At 45.4% G+C, this 23,369-nt stretch overlaps 1 protein-coding gene across 6 annotated transcripts in view; it reads right to left on the reverse strand.

Annotated features, from left to right (window-relative positions):
• Positions 1-23,369, reverse strand: part of SLC44A5 (solute carrier family 44 member 5) — an 89,386-nt gene that overhangs the window by 5,768 nt on the left and 60,249 nt on the right. For all 6 annotated transcript variants that reach the window (XM_064147520.1, XM_064147522.1, XM_064147519.1 and 3 more), the window contains 12 exons: positions 22,376-22,488; positions 20,907-21,038; positions 19,964-20,063; positions 16,677-16,769; positions 15,644-15,731; positions 14,016-14,278; positions 9,163-9,257; positions 8,678-8,781; positions 6,895-6,968; positions 2,938-3,008; positions 921-1,009; positions 241-325 (listed from right to left, as the gene is read on the reverse strand). In XM_064147520.1, coding sequence (XP_064003590.1) covers positions 241-325; positions 921-1,009; positions 2,938-3,008; positions 6,895-6,968; positions 8,678-8,781; positions 9,163-9,257; positions 14,016-14,278; positions 15,644-15,731; positions 16,677-16,769; positions 19,964-20,063; positions 20,907-21,038; positions 22,376-22,488 — 1,307 coding nt within the window. The remainder of the gene's footprint in view (positions 1-240; positions 326-920; positions 1,010-2,937; positions 3,009-6,894; positions 6,969-8,677; positions 8,782-9,162; positions 9,258-14,015; positions 14,279-15,643; positions 15,732-16,676; positions 16,770-19,963; positions 20,064-20,906; positions 21,039-22,375; positions 22,489-23,369) is intronic.

Below are 23,369 nucleotides of genomic sequence, written 5' to 3' on the forward strand. Positions count from 1 at the left end.
AAAACAAAGCCAGATATGCCCACAAGCCATACAGCTACTTTCCACTACTTACACTAATTCAATCTGAACACTAAAACACTAAAGCATGCAATAAGAAGCCAGTCTGAAAAGCAGAAGCAGCTTGCTTCTCACACAGCCTGCTAAGCACGTCGCCAGAACTCCACAAGGAAGGCAGAAGGTGGCTTTCTGCTGCTCCTGCTGTGGCTTGCAGGGACAGGTGAGAGAACAGGCAGTACTTACAGAAGCAGAGGAAGAGAGTGTCGACACACATTGCATAGACGCTGAAGAACCCATGTGCAACCAGGTAGGAGCCAATGATGACTGTCTGCAAAAACACAAACACACAATCCCCAGATTCATCTTGGCACCTGTGCAGCAGCGTGAACACGAGGCAGAAACCTAGGCTGCTAACCAGAATTCGGAAGGACTTCAAGGCAGCTCTGTTGTTCTGCCAAAGGTTACTCCTGCTGTGGAAAGGGGTCACAAGTTCAAGACCCCATGTCGTAACATCCTATCTACTTCAACCCTCAAACAGAATATGTGTCAACAATATTCTGAACTTCTTTGAGGTTATTCTAAAGAATTGGAGATGTTCTGTAGTCCAGAGGGGATACAAAAATAAAAAGAGATGCCTCACAAGCCTCTTCCTTTAGAAGCCACCGTCATTGGTGCCTCACCAGCTGCTTTTGCTGTCTGGGAAACCTAAGCAAAGCAGACGTGAACCCTTATTTTTCTGAAGGTACAGAGTCACTGCAGTGCCACTTCTGCCTAAAGGATCCAGAGAACTGGAGCACAGAAGATCAGCCCTCACTTCAGTGGATAGTTTGCCACTGAGAGGATGACAACAAGAGACCATGCCCTGAATACCCTGAGCACCTCAAGTTGCTCTCAGTGTTCAGAGTATCAGATGGTTGCCTTACCAACAACGGTACCCAGTAGTAATTTAATGCTGGTGCTTCCTGTGCAAAGACTGGTATCCTCTGTGTGAAGAAAAAGAATGCCAGGACACCTGCAAAAAGCACAGCAGACGAGTGATTCCTATGCTACCCCTCATTTCCTAACATCTAAAGAATGGATGAGACAAAACAAACAAGCAATAGATCCAAGTTTGCCTTAACCAGGAGTTTGTAAACAACAGATTCCTCAACATTGGATCTACATACTGGACCTCTAAAGGAATCAGTTACCATAAAGATACGAGTCCAGAAAGACTTCAATAAGTTGTTTTGTTTCATCATTCTACTGGATTTAACAACAAAATTGATAAAAAATGATAACACAATGCCATGGGATAACAAAGATCATTGGTTGGATCCTTTCCAAAATAAAGAAGTGAGAAAAATTCTGTTTTCTATTTTATTGCTTGAAGAAAGATTTAACTAATCCACCTTAAAAGGAGAAAGGGCAATGCTAGTGCTAAGTATCACAGTATCACAGTGTCACAGTATCACACAGTATTATCAGGGTTGGAAGAGACTTCACAGATCATCAAGTCCAACCCTTTACCACAGAGCTCAAGGCTAGACCATGGCACCAAGTGCCACGTCCAATCCTGCCTTGAACAGCTCCAGGGACGACGACTCCACCACCTCCCTGGGCAGCCCAGTGAGTAACTTTAGAAAACAGCACAGCAGTAACTTTAGAAAACCTAAACCAGAAATCACCCAATGATTTATTCTCAAAGAGGACAAAGACATGAATTAATTGAATTAATTCCAGTATTTCATGGCTTACATTTCAGAGAACATGTTTCAAAGTTTTGTTTGCAAGTTTTGAAGGTCATTCTAGTGCAATGGCAAAAATATTTTAGGTCTGTTCTTGGTACTAATTTTAAACATTCAATTAAAATACCATTCATTAGTAATCTTTTAAAGTCTGCAGAATACAAAATACAGTTACTTAGAATCATAGAAGCATAGAATCAACCAGGTTGGAAGAGACCTCCAAGATCATCCACTCCAACCTAGCACCCAGCCCTATCCAATCAACTAGACCACGGCACTAAGTGCCTCATCCAGGCTTTTCTTGAAGACCCCCAGGGACAGTGCCTCCACCACCTCCCTGGGCAGCCCATTCCAATGCCAATCACTCTCTCTGTGAAGAACTTCTTCCTAACATCCAGCCTAGACCTACCCTGGCACAACTTGAGACTGTGTCCCCTTGTTCTATTGCTGGTTGCCTGGGAGAAGAGGCCACCCTCCACCTGGCTACAATGCCCCTTCAGGTAGTTGTAGACAGTAATAAGATCACCCCTGAGCCTCCTCTTCTCCAGGCTAAACAGGCTCAGCTCCCTCAGCTTCTCCTCATAGGGTTTGTGTTCCAGGCCCCTCACCAGCTTTGTTGCCCTTCTCTGGACACATTCCAGCACCTCAACATCCTTCTTGAATTGAGGGGCCCAGAACTGGACACAGTAGAGTTATGTTTTGAAACTACTGTGACAATTTAGAGAAACCATAAGGGAATATTGACAACTTGAACTTCTGATAGTGCTTCATATAAAAATAGTTTGAAAATCACTGCTCTGTCACAGAAAAAAAACATGAATAGTACATTTTGGGATTGACTGTTAATTAAGAAAATTCTACAAGGATTTAGGAAATATTTCTTTTATTATAGCTTATAGCTGTAACGGACTTGGATGCAGCAGAGCCTTGGCCCCCTTTCTTGCAGACCTGCACCATCTCCTCATGCTGCCTGCTTCCCGGTGCAGGTCTGTGCACTCCTGTGTGAGCTACTCTAGGTGATCCTGCCCCGGCAAAGGCATTGAACTAGGTGATCTTTGGAGGTTACTTCCAACCCCTAACATTCTGTGATTTCCAAAGAGTGAGACCAGTGAGACCCTCCAGCTATCAACTAAGCACGTATGAACCTGGTGGGCACACCTATATGCACCAGAAAACAGAACATACTGTTTGATGAAAAGAGAGGAAAGCTTACCTACACCACCAGCAACCAGAATCTTCCCAAGGAATAAAAGAAAGTCTGTAACCTTGTCCAGGACTGCCACTCTGATCAACAAAGGATAGATAATCATCATACACCAGACATTTGCATTCTTTCTCCTCAAATCTATTAATAATTGACAAGACATGACTAAGAAGTTGTCTGCTGCTGGCTTAAGAGGCTTACAACAGAGCAAGGCAGAGACACAACTCTGAGATGGGCTTTGTTACAGACCAACCCCACCAGGCAGGGAGCACCTGGCCTCTTGTTGGGTGAGGCCTTCATGCAGCAATGTTGCTACAGCACTGCTGTTGCTAGTTAAAAACAAACAAAGAAAACCAAACCCCAAATCAAATAGAAAAACCCAACCAACCAACCAAAACCCAAAACCCCAAACAAAACCCAACCAAAACCAAACAACACAACAAAGCTCAGCCAAAATAAACACAACCCAAAACATAAACATATTTGTATTTTGGCCTTTCTTCTGGGGTCATAGATAGGCCAGCCCAGAAGAAGCACACCAAACCAGAAAATAATGTTTGTGTAGATTGCTATAGAGATTCACTCTATCTGGCCATGTTTCACACTTCCATAACATGCCAGGTCTGCTCTTGTAAGGCATCATGGTACAACACTGAAGGCAGAGGCCTCAGAGCAGAGAGACAATCACAGATGAGTGAATGAAATCTGCAGGCCTCATTGAAAGCAGCAGCAGAGAGTTTCTGCTGCAAATCCTGCCAGCCTCTCTTATCAGAAACTGCAGCTAAACAACGGCTTGGAAACCCAAGCGTGGTGTCATCATCCTCATCCTGACAGCACAGAATGCTATGGAGATGATAACAGACAGCACTGACTACCGTGACAGAAAAATGTTAAGAAATACTACAGAAAACAAATCATCATTCACCTGTCAGAACTGACATTTAGCAGAATACACAATATTAAAACCCCCTCCATTGGAAACAATGAGATCACATGCCAGGTCTTCAGCTATTGCTCCTGCTAAAAGAGGGGAAACTAAGAGAGCTTCTCCTTCCTGCTGCACAAGGACAGGACTGGACACCACTTCACTGGCAGGAACACAGGGTGACACTGGATGCACTCCATTCTCCTACATCAAATTCTTTCCTCTGCTTTCTTATGCAGCATTTTCATTTTCCTCTTTCAGCCTTCCCTTCCATTCAAGAGCAGCCCCATAGAGAGGGACCTGGGAGTGCTGGTGGACAGCAAGTTGTCCATGGGGCAGCAATGTGCTCTTGTGGCCAAGAGGACCAATGGGATCCTGGGGTGCACTAAGAAAACTGTGTCCAGCAGATCAAGGGAGGTTCTCCTCCCACTCTACTCTGCCCTCATAAGACCTCATCTTGAGTACTGCATTCAGTTTTTGGCTCCCTGGTTTAAAAGAAACAGGCATCTGCTGGAGAGACTCCAATGGAGGGCTACAAGGATGATTAGGGGACTGGAGCACTGCCTGATGAGGAGAGGCTGAGGGACCTGGGGCTGTTTAGTCTGGAAAAGAGAAGACTGAGAGGGGATCTAATAAATGTTTATGAATATCTGAGGGCTGGGGGTCAGGAGAGGGGGGACAGGCTCTGCTCACTTGCTCCCTGGGATAGGACAAGGAGCAATGGATGGAAACTGCAGCACAGGAGGTTCCAGCTCAACACAAGGGGGAATTTCTGTACTGTGAGGGTCCCAGAGCACTGGCACAGGCTGCCCAGAGAGGTTGTGGAGTCTCCTCCTCTGGATCCTTTCAAGGCCTGTCTGGATGTGTTCCTGTGTGACCTGAGCTCGATTGTATGCTCCTGCTGTGGCAGGGGGGTTGGACTCGATGATCTCTTTGGGTCCCTTCCAATCCCTGCCATCCTGTGAGCTTTCACTCAATAATTTAAACCACCGAACTGGTGCCTCCTGTTTGTAATTAGATGCCTACTATTGTATCAACATGGCCTGCTCCTCAGTTCTTCTTCCATTATTTTTTGATCTCACAGTTGTACAGGAAGAGCCAGGAGCAATGAAGAAAAGTACTGATGAGAACAGGAGTTTGGCAGCAGTTTTCATAGCGGGGAAAAGAGCCAGGGGAGTTCCCAGTGCCAGGGGAGATCTGGTTATATTAGTCACTGGCTTTGGAAGCAGAGTACTCCCCTTTCCTGCCACCCTCTGCCACTCCAGAAACTTTCTAGATGAATCTGAAGACTTAGGGCCTTCTGCTTTCCTTTCCACAGACAGTGAGCGGACCAAAGCTCAAGAAACAGACTTATGGCCCATAATGAGCACCCTAGAAGGCTGTGCTGCCATCCAATGTCACTTAGCCAGGCTGGAGGATTGGGCATGAAGAAATTTAATTAAATTCAACAAGGGTGAGTGTGGAGTCTTGCACCTGGGGAAGAACAACCCCAGGCATCAGTACAGGTTGGAGACTGACCTGTTGGAAGGCAGCAAAGGGGAAAAGGATCTGGGGATCCTAGTTCATGGGAGGCTGACCATGAGGCAGCAATGTGCTCTGATGGCCATTCTGGGGTGGATTAGAAGGGCTGTGGTTAGTAGGTTGAGAGAGGCTCTCCTGCCCCTCTACTCTGCCCTGCTGAGGACACATCTGGAGTACTGCATCTAGTTCTGGGGCCCCCAGTTCAAGAGGGACATAGAACTGCTTGAGAGATTCCAGCACAGAGCCACAAAGATGATGAAGGAAATGGAACATCTCTGTTAGGAGGAGAGCCTGAGGGAGTTGGGGCTGTGCTGCTTGGTGAAGAGGAGACTGAGAGGTGACCTCATCAATGGTTATAAAGATGTGCAGGGTGAGTGCCAGGAGGCTGGAGCCAGGCTCTGATGGGTGATGCCCAGTGCCAGGACAAGGGGCAATGGGTGGAAGTTGAGGCATAGGAAGTTTCATGTTAGCATGAGGAGGAATTTTTTCCCTGTGAGGGTGACAGAACCCTGGAACAGGCTGCCCAGGGGGGTTGTGGAGTCTCCCTCTCTGGAGATATTCGAAATCCACTTGAATGTGTCCCTGTGTGATCTGCTCTAGGAGATCCTGCTCTGGCAGGGGGTTGGACTGGATGAGCTTTCAAGGTCGCTTCCAGCCCCTGACATTCTGTGATTCTGTGATTCCATAGATCTCCTCTCAGGAATTCAGTTGGCTCCTTGGAGACCCTATTACAATCTAGTTATGGGTGCTCATGAATTTAAAAGAGCAATCACAAGAGAACTGCAGATTGTATCAACTCTGCACAGGTCAGTGTGCTGGACAGACTGCTGAGGGCCATGTCTGAGGACAGAAGCAGGTTATGATAGTACTTGGAAAAGGCATAGGAGAGGAAAGAATTGTGTCTTCAGAGTGCAACAACAGTGTACTGATTTGAGTCTAATTGGAATTTTCTAATGAGAGAAATTAGATCATTGGCTGTGAAAAGAAAAATAAGATATGTGTATTACCCAACAAAATATCTCTATGACCCATTCGTTCTGCTGGGACATATGCAAAGAAGGACACTAAGGTAAGGCAGTCTCTGCCTGGCTCCAGCTGCATTAACTCTTCTGCCTGAATCTGCACATTCCCAACTAATCATTCTTTTTTTAACACCTATTGCTGCCCTTTCCAGACCACTTTGCATGTAAGGAAGATTCTGAGACAAGAGAGGTGGTGGAAAGAAGGTGGAAGGATGACTGGGAGCCCCTCCTGGGCACTCTGGCTGTTGGGAGGGGTCCTGTAGTTCTGTATTACTTTTAACTTGGGCATTACTGTATATAGTTGTAAATATCTGTAATATATTATCCACATATACTTGTAAATTGTGTTGAGGTGTAAATAGAAAGCTTCATTCCTTAACTTCCAGCCAGCTGAGTTAGTCTGGTTAATCTAGTGGAGAGGAGGGAAACTCCAACACCATCACAAAGAGGAAATCCTGATGTTTCCATGTTTCCAAGGCCTGGGAGATGGCTCCTTACCTCACCACATTCCGCATGAGCAGAAAGAAGGCATCCTTGGCAGAGGTGCAGAAGTTTTTACCATATATGGCAATCTGCAAAATAAGAGTAGCTGTTAAGTGTTTCACATAATCAGGGTACCTCCTTGTACGCCAGAATCTGACTGCACAGTTCTTCCTAATGCATGGCATTAAAACTCAGATGAACCTAAAGCGTGCTCCTAGTCACCTGCTACCTCTCAGTGCTTCCCCGCAGGTTGGGACAAAATGCTGCCCATCTTTCCCCTTCAAACTGTCAGGTGAGGAGCATGCCACCCCTTGGGATCTTGAAAGTAGTTAGTTTGCCAAGTAGAGCAAGTGAGGTACTTGCTGAGGGATTCTCACCTTGCTAGTTACCTACACTAGGTTTATAGTCAGTGGACAGGAACAGTGTAGAGCAGAAGTGAGTTGACCCCTGTAGGCAACTGAGTAGACCCCTTGGACTTGTTGCTGCTGTCACTTAACAAGAAGCCAGCAGGACCAGCATCAAAGTCAGTGGAGTTACCTTGGCATAAAGTAAAGCTGCTACATTTTGAAACATTGCCTGCACAAACGTGGGTTATAACGGAGCCATCACAGCCACCTCCTCTGGGACGAGTCTGAGACTCTACCAATGTCTGAAACTGCTTCAAGCCATGGAATCATTTAGGTTGGAAGAGATCTTTAAGAACACTGAGTCCAATCCTTAACCCAGCACTGCCAGGGCACCACATCTCCATAGCCCTTAGCACCACACTTCCATGGCTTTGAACCCCCTCCAGGATGGGGACTTCGCCATTGCTCTGAATAGCCTGGGCCAGGCCTGGACAACCCTCAAGGGAAAAAAATTGTTCCTCATGTCCAACCTAAACCTCCCATGGGGAAACTTGAAGCCATTTCCTTTTGTCCTGTCACTTGTTCCCTGGGAGAAGAGTCCAGCCCTCACCTGGTTCCAGCCTCTTTTCAGGGAACTGCAGAGAGCAATGAGGTCTCCCTTCAGCCTACTCTTCTCAAGGCTGAACAATCTCAGCTCTCTCAGCTGCTCCTCACCAGCCCTGTTCTCCAGACCCTTTACCAGCTTCATTGACCTTCTCTGGATATGTTCCAGCCCCTCAGTGTCCTTCTTGGAGTGAGGGCCCCAAAACTGAACCCAGGTGGCCTCACCAGTGCTGGGTACAGAAGACAATCCCTGCCCTGATCCTGCTGGCCGTACTACTTCTTTCACTACAGGCTGTGGAACAAGGAGACGTTTGGTCACCTCCTGGGAAGAGGTTGGAATGTGTGTTTATTCAGGTGAAAATCTAGCATTTCTCTTTGGGAAGCTAAGAAGGATTGTTTTAGAGAAATATTACTACTGCCGATAGTAGAATTTGTGATTTTAACTCCTAGGAAGTGGCACAGGCAGTACATACCTTCTGTCCTTCTCACTGAAACACTGTCTCCAAAAAGAAGTGTCATCAAAGTGCAATGTGAAACAAGCTAATATTCCTGCTGAAAGCAGGATTTCAGATGCTGATCAGAGGGGAAGTTAACCAGCTATGCCATCTCTTCTCAATTTGGAAGGTGAGTGAGATTGAAAAGGACAGGCACGAAAATGAATTTAGAAGAAGGGGGGGGGGAAATCTTACTTTTTCATGGTAAGACCACATGCATTCCCTGAACACTCCCATAAATCACATTTTTTTCCCCAGCAGATTCTAGTCCTGCTGGCTGTTGACCAACTACTTAGTGACCAGGGTACTTTAGTGCCTCAGGTAAGGGAGACCACACGCAGAGACAGCACATACCATGATGTAGGCATTTCTGTTTATAAATTTTAAGAATTTTTCCAAACACCAGAAACAGCATTTGAGGCAGCAGAGTAGAAATCTAGTGAAGGAGTTCTGTGTACCTGGGAAAAAAAAAAAAAAGGAAGGAAGAGATTACAAAAGGAAGGGATCACATCACAGGCAGAGTCTTCAGAACACAAAATGCCTTTCAGAAGAGAATTTTAAATTCTGACAAAAACAGGAACATTTTTTTCTTCTAGGCATGGAAGTCACTTTCTCAACCAAGTTTAGCTCACTGCTTTCAGCAAGGTCAGGTCTACATCCTTCATGAGCTCCACACTAAGATCCCAAGGTTATAAAAGAATTTCAGTAAACCTGCACAAATTCACTGGCCTCAAATGGAACTAGACTGGCTAAGTCCAATGTGGAATTAATCTCTTTACACTTCAGAAACAAAACTTTGTGGAGGTCTTAACAACCTAGAACAGATTCAGAAACCTCACCTTTCAGTTTGTGATCCAAATACTCCAGTATGACTCTAATAAGCTGGACAACGGCAAGAATTAAGGCTCCAAATGCCAGCGAACCTGTATGGTATCTGAAAGAAAACAGAGGGTTATTAAGTTGTGCAGGTGTGTGTGTATGCACCTGAGTGTGGGTGTGTATGCACTTGCACATATGTGTATGCACCTGCATCTGTGTGTGTGTATGCACCTGGGTGTGGGTGTGTATGCACTTGCACGTGTGTGTATGCACCTATGTGTATGTATGCAACTGCGTGTGTGTGTATGCACCTGCGTGTGTGTGTATGCACCTGCGTGTGTGTATGCACCTCTGTATGTGTGTGTGTATGCACCTCTGTGTGTGTATGCACCTGCATGTGTGTATGCACCTGCGTGTGTGTGTGCATGCACCTGCATGTGTGTGTATGCACCTCTGTGTGTGTGTGTATGCACCTGCATGTGTGTGTATGCACCTGCGTGTGTGTATGCACCTCTGTGTGTGTGTATGCACCTGCGTGTGTGTATGCAACTCTGTGTGTGTGTGTATGCATCTGCATGTGTGTGTATGCACCTGCGTGTGTGTGTATGCACCTGCGTGTGTGTGTATGCACCTGCGTGTGTGTATGCACCTCTGTATGTGTGTGTATGCACCTGTATGTGTGTGTATGCACCTGTGTGTGCGTGTGTATGCACCTGCGTGTGTGTGTATGCACCTCTGTGTGTGTGTGTATGCACCTGCGTGTGCGTATGCACCTCTGTGTGTGTGTATGCACCTGCGTGTGTGTGTATGCACCTGCGTGTGTGTGTGTATGCACCTGCGTGTGCATATGCACCTGTGTGTGTGTGTGTATGCACCTGCGTGTGTGTATGCACCTCTGTGTGTGTGTGTGTATGTACCTGCGTGTGTGTATGCACCTCTGTGTGTGTGTGTATGCACCTGCGTGTGTGTGTGTATGCACCTGCGTGTGTGTGTATGCACCTGCGTGTGTGTATGCACCTCTGTGTGTGTGTATGCACCTGTGTGTGTGTGTGTGTATGTACCTGCGTGTGTGTGTATGCACCTCTGTGTGTGTGTGTATGCACCTGCGTGTGCATATGCACCTCTGTGTGTGTGTGTGTATGCACCTGCGTGTGTGTATGCAGCTCTGTGTGTGTATGCACCTGCGTGTGTGTGTATGTACCTGCGTGTGTGTGTATGCACCTCTTTGTGTGTGTGTGTATGTACCTGCGTGTGTGTGTATGCACCTGCGTGTGTGTGTATGCACCTGCGTGTGTGTGTATGCACCTCTTTGTGTGTGTATGTACCTGCGTGTGTGTGTATGCACCTCTGTGTGTGTGTATGCACTTCTGTGTATGTATGCACCTGCGTGTGTGTGTATGCACCTGCGTGTGTGTGTATGCACCTCTGTGTGTGTGTATGTACCTGCGTGTGTGTGTATGCACCTCTTTGTGTGTGTGTGTATGTACCTGCGTGTGTGTGTATGCACCTCTGTGTGTGTGTATGCACTTCTGTGTGTGTATGTATGCACCTGCGTGTGTGTGTATGCACCTGCGTGTGTGTGTATGCACCTCTGTGTGTATGTGTATGCACCTGCATATGTGTGTGTGTGTATGCACCTGCGTGTGTGTATGCACCTGCGTGTGTGTATGCACCTGCGTGTGTGTGTATGCACTTCTGTGTGTGTGTGTATGCACCTGCGTGTGTGTATGCACCTCTGTATGTGTGTGTGTATGCACCTCTGTGTGTGTGTATGCACCTGCGTGTGTGTGTATGCACTTCTGTGTGTGTGTGTATGCACCTGCGTGTGTGTGTATGCACCTGCGTGTGCGTGTATGCACTTGCGTGTGTATGCACCTGCGTGTGTGTATGCACTTCTGTGTGTGTGTGTATGCACCTGCGTGTGTGTATGCACTTCTGTGTGTGTGTGTATGTACCTGCGTGTGTGTGTATGCACCTGCGTGTGCGTGTATGCACTTGCGTGTGTGTGTATGCACCTGCGTGTGCGTGTATGCACTTGCGTGTGTGTGTATGCACCTGCGTGTGTGTGTATGCACTTCTGTGTGTGTGTGTATGCACCTGCGTGTGTGTGTATGCACTTCCGTGTGTGTGTGTGTGTGCATGCACTTGCACCTTTGTGTATGCACCTGCATGTGTGTGCATATGCACATGCGTGTGGGTGTGTATGCACCTGCGTGTGTGTGTATGCACTTCTGTGTGTGTGTGTATGCACCTGCGTGTGTGTGTATGCACTTCCGTGTGTGTGTGTGTGTGCATGCACTTGCACCTTTGTGTATGCACCTGCATGTGTGTGCATATGCACATGCGTGTGGGTGTGTATGCACCTGCGTGTGTGTGTATGCACTTCTGTGTGTGTGTGTATGCACCTGCGTGTGTGTATGCACCTCTGTGTGTGTGTATGCACCTGCGTGTGTGTGTATGCACCTGCGTGTGTGTGTATGCACTTCTGTGTGTGTGTGTGTATGCACCTGCGTGTGTATGTATGCACCTGCGTGTGTATGTATGCACTTCTGTGTGTGTGTGTGTATGCACCTGCGTGTGTATGTATGCACCTGCGTGTGTGTGTATGCACTTCTCTGTGTGTGTATGCACCTGCGTGTGTGTATGCACCTGTGTGTGTGTGTGTGTGTGTGCATGCACTTGCACCTTTGTGTATGCACCTGCATGTGTGTGCATATGCACATGCGTGTGGGTGTGTATGCACCTGCGTGTGGGTGTGTGTATGTATTTTGCATGTGTGTATGCACCTGTGTGTGTATGCACCTGTGTGTGTGTGTATGCACCTGTGTGTGTGTATGCACCTGTGTGTGGGTGTGTGTATGCACCTGCGTGTGTGTATGCACCTCTGTGTGTGTGTATGCACCTGCGTGTGGGTGTGTATGCACCTCTGTGTGTGTATGCACCTGCATGTGTGTATGAACCTGCATGTGTGTGTGTGCATATGTATGCACCTGCGTGTGTGTATGCACCTCTGTGTGTGTGTGTGTATGCACCTGCATGTGTGTGTGTGTATGCACCTGCGTGTGTGTGTATGCACCTGCATGTGGGTGTGTATGCACCTCTGTGTGTATGTATGTACCTGCATGTGTGTATGCACCTGCGTGTGTGTGTGGGTGTGTGTATGCACCTGAATGTGTGTGTGTGTGTGTATGCACCTGCGTGTGGGTGTGTGTATGCATTTGCGTGTGTGCATGCACCTCTGTGTGTGTGTGTATGCACCTGCATGTGTGTATGCACCTCTGTGTGTGCATGCACCTGCGTGTGTGTGTGTATGAACCTGCATGTGGGTGTGTATGCACCTCTCTGTGTGTGTGTGTGTATGTACCTGCATATGTGGGAGGGTGTGTGTAAAGTAAATGGCAACTGGAGAAAGGTCTTTTAGTGGGGACTGCAAATACCAACGGACCTCCATCCTGATCCACCAGAAATGGGAACAGGATGAAAGTGATTGGTGCTGGTATGACTTGTGTGAGGGCCATGTCTGTCTGTCAGTCTGTGTGGCCAGCTGTGTATGTATGTGATGTATACGTCTGTGCTGGTTTGAGGCTAATTGGAACATTTTAATTAGAGAAATTAGATTACTGGCTGTGAACAGCAAATAATGGTGAGGTATATATATTATCCATTTGTTCTGCTGGGACATATGAAAAGAAGGACAGAGATAAGTCAGTCTGTGGCTGTGGCTGTCTGCTGTATTAACTGTCTGAACCTGCATATTCCCAACTAATCATTGTGCTTCTAACTCTTCTTGCTGACCTCTCCCAGCTCACCCTGCACGTAAGGGGGATACTGAAATAAGGGAGGAGGTGGAAAGAAGGTGGAAAGGTGGTTGGGAGCCCCTCTTGAGCAGTCTGCTGCTGGGAGGGTTTTTTTATCTCTGTATTACTTTTAACTTGCATATTACTGTATATAGCTGTAAATATGTATATATTGTATATATTTTGCTTGTAAATTGTGCAAAGTTGTCAATACAACTTCATTATTTAACTTCCAGCTGGATGAGTTTAGTCTGGGTGAATTCCTAACTGTGCTGAGGTGGGTAACACCCAAACCACGGCAACATCTATTTGGGTATCTCTGCTTGCCAGAACGACCTGTTCAGCCTTTCTATTGGTTGGAACTTGTAGCAACTGTAGAGTTTACTGGGCTACAGGATTCAGCCTCTCTCCCCCTAATAACTGAACGTTCCTGGCTGTACTGGTTTGGGATGGAATACTTAGTTTACCTCATAATAGCCTGAACAATGCTGTGTTGTGGATTTGTAATTAAAGCAGCGTTAACACAGAGATGCTTTAGCTATTGCTGAGCAGCATGAAGGGATGCTCTGCTCTTCCAGGGAGCAGGCTGGAGGTGCACAAGAAACTGCGGGGGGGACTCAGCTAGGACAGCTGACTCTGAGTGACCAAAGGGATATCCCAGACCACAGGATGTCATAGTCAGCAACAACAGCTAGGGGAAGGAGGAGGAAGAGTGCGGCACTTGGGGTTATGGTGTTTGTCTTCCCAAGTCATCACAATGAATGATGGAGCCCTGCTGCCCTGGGCATGGCTGAATGCCTGCCTGCAGATGGAAAGTGGGAATTCCTTGTCCTGCTTTGCTTTCCATGTTAAACTGTCTTTGTATCTCAGTCCACACATTTTTGTACTTTCACCCTTCTGATTCTCTCCCCTACCCCATCAAAGGGGGGAGAGAGCAGCCAGGCAAGGGTTGGCTGCCTGCCAAGATAAAACACTAATTAATAACTTCCATTTGTTCACCCAAGTCTGGCTTCTCTAGATCTAAAAGGAGCACTTGCTGGACAGATGCCAAGGCTGACACCCAGCCCCAGCCTTACCGTATTGCTCGTCCAAAGGAGGAGAAGAGTGGCCACAGTGGGATATCAGCTGGCTTTCGTGAGGCCCAGTAATATGAGGCAAAGGCACCAGCAAGAGTACACTGACCCAGTGCAATAGCAAAGTTCACCAGCCAGAGAAAGACAAAGGCATTGGCTAACTGGAAGATGAAGATGTACTTGTGGTACAGGCTTTCACCTCCATAAAAAGCAAACGTACACTGAGCACCTGGACACAGTTTAGTCACATTGGTCGTGTTAAAAGTCTGCACAGAAAGAAAAATAAACAACACAATGGTAAGCAATGAGTTCTGAGTCTGGTCTCTGAAGCTCAGCAGCAAGATGTCCCTGCTGACTATGTGGGGGGAGCTGGACTAAATGACCTGTGGAGGTCCTTTCCAGCCCAGCCCATTCTATGATTCTATGAAATAACAGCATAATGCTGGATAGAAAAAATCATAGAAATCATAGAATCATTTTGGTTGGAAAAGACCTTTCAGATCATCAAGTCCAGCCATTATCTAATTCTGCAAGGTCTGCTGCTGAACAAAGTGCCTTAGCACCACCCTTAGCATCTTTTAAACACCTTTAGGGATGGTGATTCAACCACCTCCCTGAGGAGTCTATGCCAGTGTTTGATAATCCTTTCAGTGAAGAATTTTCTTCTAATGTCTGATCTAAAGCTCCCCTGGTGCAACTTGCAGCCATATTCCCTCTCATTCTATCACTTGCTGCTACTTGCTACTAGGGAGAAGAGACCAACACCCACCTTGCTACAACCTCCTTAATGTAGTTGTAGAGAGTGATGAGGAGCCCAAAACTGAACACACTATTACACATACAGCATCATGAGTCACAACTTCCCTTGCCTATCTCAGAGTGTTGAAACAGAAGTAGTCTTTACATTGAATTACTCTTCTGTGTTTCTGTTGTTCACGTATTTGCCCAGTTTGGGCATGAAATAAACCCAGTCAGTTTCTAATCCCTGTCTTTTTTACTATTCATATATCAACAGAGTGGGGAATAGTTTGGGATATATATATGCATAATCACAGCAGTACACTGATGTTTAAACACTTGAGAATAACCCCAAATATAGCATTTGATATAAGTTCCTGCTTAATAAAAAAATCCAAAACCCAGGTAAATTCAATCCCACAGTCAAGTCAAAACACTTAACTGAAGACAAAAGAGCTTCATAAAGGCCACTGCTGTGCCAAAAGAAGCTAAGCCTCTGCTTCAAAATATAGCTGAACTTGGGCAAGTTTGAGGCACAGATTTTAAAGTTTTCCACTGCCTTTTTAGGATCACAAAACAGAATTCTTATAAATTTGAGAACAGCTTTCCAAACAGATCTGTATTTCTGTGTGTCCCTCTCTCACCCTGTAAATTACAAACGTTACTTTCTACCTGCCTCAGATGACAGTTTATCAGGAAAAAAACAGCTTATGTTATGTATGTAAATTGCTTTGAACAAAGAAACATTACCTGAACTCTAAGTACTTCTTCAGATTTAACATGAGGAATCACTATGTAAAAGATGCACATTCTCTTCCAGCATTGCAGTTAATAGTGATTAAGAAATGCAATCAGTATAGCTGTCATTATATGTGACTATTTGGCACACTTACCTCTGGGTCACAAGTCAGGTTTGCATACTTGCAGAGTGTTTGGTTAGCCATTACTTTATACACAGGTTCTCCTGATGTAGCCAGAAAACTGAACAAAGTATTTTAAGGAGGAATCACAGAAGTGTAGGATTGGAGTAATTTAGAATTCCACACTGGGTAACCACTAGCTCTAACAGACTTGTGCAGATAATGGAAGAAACTGCTCTTGCTATGCAGATAAGTATACGGAGGGTTGATAGGCACACACAAAAGAAGAGCATTCTCTTTACTTAAAGAACTAAGGCAAGCTCCATTCCAAAGCTTAATAACCCCTGACCAGAATGGGGAAGGAGAACAGCTTTGCAAGATGACTCAGCCCCTCCTGCACATCTACCTCCAACAAGGCAGATGACACTGAAGTTCACAGTTCATATTCTGATGGAAGTAGACACAGAGGCTAAGAACAAATTCACATTGTCTTGTACAACAACTGACCCTCCTTACATGAGAAATAACAGTTTGTGTTCAAAAGGCAACCTTTGCTGTTTTGATACGTTGTCAAGCCCTTGCAGTTCCAGAACCAGACAGTGGTTGCTGTTATGCAATCTGGAGAGGATCAGTACTCTGCATGTGCTCACACTCCTTTCCTACACCCTTCTCAGCCAAACACACCTGGAGCCCACCCCACCTCCAGCTAAGACACCACTAACATCAGGCCTGTAAGAGCAAGCAGCACAATAAAGGCCAAATTCACCCTTTGCCAAGGGCCCTTTTTCTCCCCTTAAAAGTCAACCTTATCATACAAGGCCTTGCATGATGCCCTGGCTTGGCCATCAGTTTTAGTCCTATTCTTCTAAACTAAATTAATTTCAGTGTCTGCTTCGTGCACCACATGCGAATGTGCAGCAAGGAGAATTGCATCAGTGCAGCAAAGTGCTAAGTGACTGAATAGCCCTCTTAAAGCCAGTTTGGTTAAGGTGAAATAGTAGAAAATGATCTTGTCTTGCAGACCAGAAGACTGTTCCTGCAGAGAGGTACAGAGACAGAAGGATACACAGCTGTCACAGCCCAGTAGGAAATACAAATCGCAATGAGGATGAAGGTGACGATGGGGTAGAACAACGTAGACATTATATAGCCAATAGCCCTAGGAAAGAAACAAAATATATCAGTAAGCTACAGTTTGAGAAACAAGATTTTTATTAGTCTTCTTCTACCATCATCTTTTTCACTCTTAGCTATCTACTGACCATGCTAGGATCTCAGAATACCAATGGTTCCTTCTTCACACCTTCACTCTCCCATTTCTACCACTCCACTTTCATTAGCAGCACTACAGTCAGCTTTATCAATTTGCCATGCTTCAGCTTTCTCTCTCTCCATGTCTTCTACTTTCTACAGTAGAAATGCCTTCTACTTTCTCCCTCTTCATTACTGCTTCACATATCCAGCTCTTTCCAGGTCACAAATCCATTTCAATCACAGCTCGTTGCTGACCGCTGCAGACACCATCCTTTATTTCCTCGTCATACTCTGCTCACCTTCCATGCTCTTCCTTTCAGCTCCTAAATACCAGAAATGCATCTGTTGTTGCTTTGTATTTGAGGATTCTGTTTCGAGTCCCTTTCCTGCCTTAAGTACTAGCTATTAGAGGGCAGTGACATTCAACTTGTCTTTGTAATGCCAGGACATTACTGGACTATGTGACTTCTCTTGCATGTGTCTTAAATGAGTGGTGTTTGTCTCTGGCTGTTGGCAGGCAGAAAAATGGCTTTTCACTGCTGACAGCTTGGAGAGCTCCTTTTAACATCAAGGCTGACGTTTGAGAGGCTGTCATTCTACTGACACTTCTTGTGGCTGGAGTGCAGCTACTGAGCAGGAGCTTGAGCAAGCCAGCAGGTGGAAGCTGAGGCACAGGAAGTTTCATTTAAATGTGAGTAGGATTTTTTTTCCCTGTGAGAGTGACAGAACACTGGAACAGGCTGCCCAGGGAGATTGCAGAGTCTCCCTCTCTGGAGTATTCCAAACCTGCCTGGATGCATTCCTGTGTGATCTCGTATAGGAGGACCTGCTCTGGCAGGGGGTTTGGACTGGATGAGCTTTTGAGGTCTCTTCCAGCCCCTGACATTCTATGGTTCTATGATTCTTACTTTTCCAGGGATGACTCCTCTACATGAGTGAGGTGATGCAGACCTTCTTGATTAAACTGGCTGCATCTATCTCTGAGGTGGACACCTGCACCTGGGTATCTCCCTGGATGTGATTTCAAAGACCATGTGTTTTGTTCACTGAAGCATGAAGGTTGATTGTCCTTACACTCCTGTCATCTACCTCTTCCCATTATTCTAAATTCTCTTTCCAGTGACCCTGCAAAGCTTGTAACAAACCTTTTCACCTCTTATTATTTCCCGTAGTATTTCTCCTTGACTCATGGTACTTAGAACACTACTTGTTTTACAGAAGGCAGCTTCCAGAATGTAAAAATGGACAAATTTACTCAGTTCCTGCTGGTAAACCAGAGAGGGAATGCAAGGGAACTGCCACATGCAGTCGGGTGGTTAAGAGCAGCACCTCAATTTCTGCCCCAGTCTAGAGATGTAAAAGCTCATTACCACTCACACAGGAGGACACAGTCTTATGCTGAGAAGGCCACAGAGATGATTAGAGGGCTGCAGCAGCTCTGCTATGAAGACAGGCTATGAGAGCTGGGGCTCTTTGGCCTGGAGAAAAGAAGTCTTTGAGGATACCTTGGAGTAGTCTTCCAGTATCTGAAGGGGGCTACAGAAGGGCTGGGGTGGGACTAATTGACAAGATCTTGTAATGACCAGACGAGGAGTAATGGGTTTAAACTGGCAGAGGGGAGATTTAAACTGAATGCTAGGAAGAAGTTCTTTCCAGTGAAGGTGGTGAGACACTGGCACAGGTTGCCCAGGGAGGTTGTGGATCACAGAATCACAGACTGTGATCACATGGGCAAGGCTGGATGAGGACTTGAGTAATCTGTTCTAGTGGGAGGTGTCCCTGCCTATGGCAGGGGGACTGGAACTAGATGATCTTTGAGGTGTCTTCCAACCGAAACCGTTGTAGATTCTAGGATTCTAATTGCACACAGGGTTTCACCTCCTCATGCATTATGCATGAGTGACAACAGCACCCTCAAGCGACCTTCACACACTGCTGACAAACTACAGAAGGCCATGGTGTCTCAGCAAGAAGTTTGTGAGCTTTATGAAATCCTTCTAACTGTCAAGGCTGTAGACAAAAGCATTGCAGAGAGTTAGAAATGTTCTTGGATTTCAATGAACAGGAATTAAAGAGCATAATTTAGTGCTGCCAAGCTTAATTGCTATGCTCTTATCTGCAGAGTAGTGTAAGGCTGGAAGCAGGTACCTGGCTGAATGTAGATCTTGCAGTATTTCTTAATCCCAATTTAAAAAAGTCCCAAATCCTGACTCCTGAGAATTATGAGGTAAACAGAAACGGCAGACAGCTACAAGTGCACATAGGTAAACTCAGAGCTAACTCTGCTTGCTTTAACAACAGAGCTCTTCTCTCAAGGCCCTCAAGACCTTAGCCTACTTGCAATGAAATCCTTTTCAGTCCATTCTTCCTTTCCTATATTCCAACTACAAAGAAAAGAAAAAGAAAAAAAAAAGAGCAAAAGAACTAAGTGTTGGCACTGTAAAACAGGCATCAGGATGAACAAAATCTATGCAGATCTCAGGAGACACAAAATAAGAGGTCTCCTAGGCCTTCAAATCTCCTATCCCGCTCTGCTTTACTCAAGAGATGCAAAGTACCTTGGACTACACCATGTAACAATGCCTGGTCATGGAAGTCTCCTTGCTCTCTACAGATTTAGACATGCCCATGCAAAAGTTTTATTGCAGCCAGAAAAAATCCAGTCTTTTCCAAAATAAAAGCCACAGTCAAAACACCACCAGTCCTCTAGTACTACTGTGCCACTCTGGAGACAATCCAATGACAGAGTAAAGTTGGCAGCTACAGGCCTCAGGCACCTATTGATGTGTGCCACACTCAGTGTTTCTGCTGACAGACCTTGTTGCACTGAGGACACCTGGTCCCATTAACAGTATACATGCTCTCAAGGCAGAAAGGTGAGAGGTTAGAAATGTCTTACTGCAAAAGAGAAAGCTCTCATAAGCACAACCTCATTAACAGAGAACTGGCAGTCCTTATACTGCCTGTTCAGTTCAACAAATCCAGCGTTGTGCTTGAAGCCCCAACTTTAAGTCTCTGGTAGTGCAAGATGAAGCTCAGGAATGCAATCTAGAGATCCCTGAACAACATTCAAAATGTATTAAAGTTAGACAAACATACCTACTACCTTCCTTCAACAGTGCAATAGCAATTCGGATCCGATTCCTTAGGAAGATCAGCATCAGTATGATTACGACCTCAACAACACAAAGTGTAATCACTGTAGACAAACAAGCAAAAATTAGATTTATCAAGAATCCAAGCAAAAATTAGATTTATCAAGAATCCAAGCAATATGCTGCCTCTGTAAACCCTCTTATTTTTTTCTCTTTTGTATTTTAGACTATTATATATGAAGCCCATAAACATCTCTGCTAGAGCAATTCCTGCTTTCTCCCTCTGCACCTGCCCATCTTCAATACCACTTCATAGTTTTCTAAGTTCCAGTGTAGGGAAATTCTACATGCAAAGAGTTAGTCAGAAAGTGTAGGAGCCTGACATTAGCATTTACAATTTTAGAAGTAAAACAGAGTGTAACATTCTCAGACAATGGTAATAATGTCATGTAAATTGAAGTCATATTTGGCCTTTAAATACAATTCACACTTAAATTCTCAGAAAGAAGAATTTTGCATGTTTATATTCTAATGCTGCTAGTTTGTAATATTTAGATACAATAAGTAGATAAAGAATTAACTTTTTCATGAAGAATGCAGTTTTGAGATACATATTACTCAACCATGTACATGTACTTAAATCTTGTCTGAGTATTAACCTGACATGAGTTACCCATCTGATGTGATGAAAAAAGCAGAAGAGTACTAACACCACAAGCATTTTTCACTCCCATCACTAGTGTGATTGCATTCTCTCTCCTTACAAATACACTGGGCTCCTTGCAAAAAAAGTAGATGTTTTGCACAGTACAAATAAAGAAAATTCTGCTTACTTCTCTGAATGGCATATGCAAAGGAGTAGATTTAGCAAGGCAGAAACTGTAGTAAGGCAGTTACTGATCTTCCTGAATATCCACTAGCAGATACCAAGTTTAAAGGGCACTTACTAAATGCTAACCATGTTTGCCTCAGTTGCAGGTACACTCTGAAGTCTGTCTGGAACCCAATGTCATAAACAGTGAGGTCAGATCCAGGTATTCCTTTCAGGTGGTCATACTCCCAGTAACAATGCCAGATGCCTTTTAAAAACAATCAATATAAAATGAGTGTTTTGGAAGAGAGCAAAACTAAGTTGTTATAAAAAAAAATCTTTTACAAGCCAAGTGTTCTGTCCTTGTCATGTCAGGTAAGAAAACCCCCAAAATGCACTACTGTGAGACCAGTCAATCACACCAAATACACAGAACACAAACATCAGTCCAAGCAAATATAGACTAAGCATGCAGGGAAGGATTGTTTAGGTTACTAGAGTCATAGAATCAGTCACGGTTGGGAGGGAGCACAAGGATCACCTAGATCCAACCCCCATGCCATGGGCAGGGACACTTCAAACTAGAACAAGCGGTCTAGAGCCTCATCCAGCCTGGCCTTAAACACCTCCAGGAAGGAGGCTTCCACCACCTCCCTGGGCTACCCCTTCCAGGCTCTCACCACCCTCATGCTGAACAACTTCTTCCTCACATCCAGTCTGAATCTACCCATTTCTAGCTTTGTCCCATTCCCCCCAGTCCTATCACTACCTGGCAGCCTAAAAAGTCCCTCCCCAGATTTCTTGTAGGCCTCCTTAACATACTAAAAGGCCACAATAAGATCACCTGTGAGCCTTCTCCTCTCCAGACTGAACAGCCCCAACTCCCTCAGTCTCTCCTCAGAGCAGAGCAGCTCCAGTCCTCTGATCACCCTCGAGGTCCTTCTCTGGACACCTTCCAGCACCTCCATATCCCTCTTGTCCCAGAGGCTCCAGAAGTGGATGCAGTACTCCAGGTGGGGTCTCACCATTGTGGAGCAAAGTGGGAGGATCACTTCCCTCACCCTGCTGCCCACACTTCTCTTGCTGCAGCCCAGGCTCTGGTTGCTCTCTGGGCTGCAAGAGCACACTGACAGCTCAGATTGAGCTTCTTGTCCACCAGCACCCCGAAGTCCCTCTTCTCATGGCTGCTGTCAAGCCAGGCACTGCTTGGCCTATACTGGTGTTTGAGGTTGCCTCGACACAGATGCAGGACCTTGCACTTGATCTTGTTAAACTTCACGAGGTTGGCTTGGGACCACCTCTCCAGTCTGTCAAGGTCTCTCTGGATGGATCCCTTCCCTACAGCTGCCAGCAGCACCACACAGCTTGGTGTCATCGGCAAACTGCTGAGGGTACACTCAATGCCACTGTCCATTTGGTGCTAAGTCTCAGCACAGCTGGATTCTTACTGCATTTCACTGCTATTTAAACCCTCTCCACTTAGCTGTGCCCAAAACTATGCAGTAATTCTCCCAATTGTACCATTTAATTGATATAATTACTCATTTCCTTTGCCCACGCTTATTCAAGAAGGAAAAAAAGTCTCAGAGGCTAGATTACACCTACCATAGCCTATAATTCCAATTACACCAAAGATGAAAATCCAGAAGAGAACCCCAGCTGTGAACCTCAGCAAGACAAGGAAGAGCAGGCTCACAATCATTGCAATGAACAGTCCACTAGAAAGATAAGAAACAGAAACACAGGGAAAAAAAGTATGAGAATCTTCTCCTTCTTGCATGCCTGTTGCAAGAGCCTCACTTCACCCCACATAAGAGAATAATTAGTGAAAATGTATTTTAAAGTCTTCCTTATGAAACACATCCTCATGGCTAATATCTGCTATAAGAAACAAATAGTTTGTGTATGGTGATCTCAGAGCCAGAAATCTTTGTGCACTCCAGGATCTCAAGCTGGCTGAATGGGACTAGCTACAGCAGCTGAACAACTAAGTCACTGCCTTGGTGTTGCCTATTACACAAAAAGTTAAACTGGAGGAGTACCTGAATGTGGGGAGATTGCTGGTTATGTCCTCCATGAACAATCTCTGCTTGCAGAGAAACTGTGTTAGTAAAGTAACATTCTAGGAGCTTTCCTAGGGAAAACCAGTGACTCTTTCTACCCAGTAGAAGAGGAAATGACCAGGAGACTGTGATGCAGAGCAACAAACTGCTAATGGGGCCCCTAGGAAAGACATCTACAGTGTCTTCTCTTTGTCTCTGGTAAGGAAATACTTGTTTTCACTTCACTGCCAGAAAGTAAGGGAGAAAAAAAAAACCCATACTCCCATACTGCAAAAGGCCTTCACACTGAGGGAGGCCTCCTAAAGCAAAGTAAATTAAAAATTGTGAATTAATTAATCCCATGCAACAAACATGCAGATCAGATGCTTCGCAGAACATTTAACTTCTGAGAACTTTTACTGGGTGTTATATCAGAATTCCAACTGGAATCTAGAAGAAAATGTTTCTTCCTGAGAACAGTCAGACACTAGAATCATCTCCCAAGGGAAGTGGTGGATTCCATGACATTGGGCAACTTTAAGTCTCAGCTTGACGGG

Source organism: Pogoniulus pusillus, chromosome 8 (genome assembly GCF_015220805.1).
Source record: "Pogoniulus pusillus isolate bPogPus1 chromosome 8, bPogPus1.pri, whole genome shotgun sequence".
NCBI lineage: Eukaryota > Metazoa > Chordata > Aves > Piciformes > Lybiidae > Pogoniulus > Pogoniulus pusillus.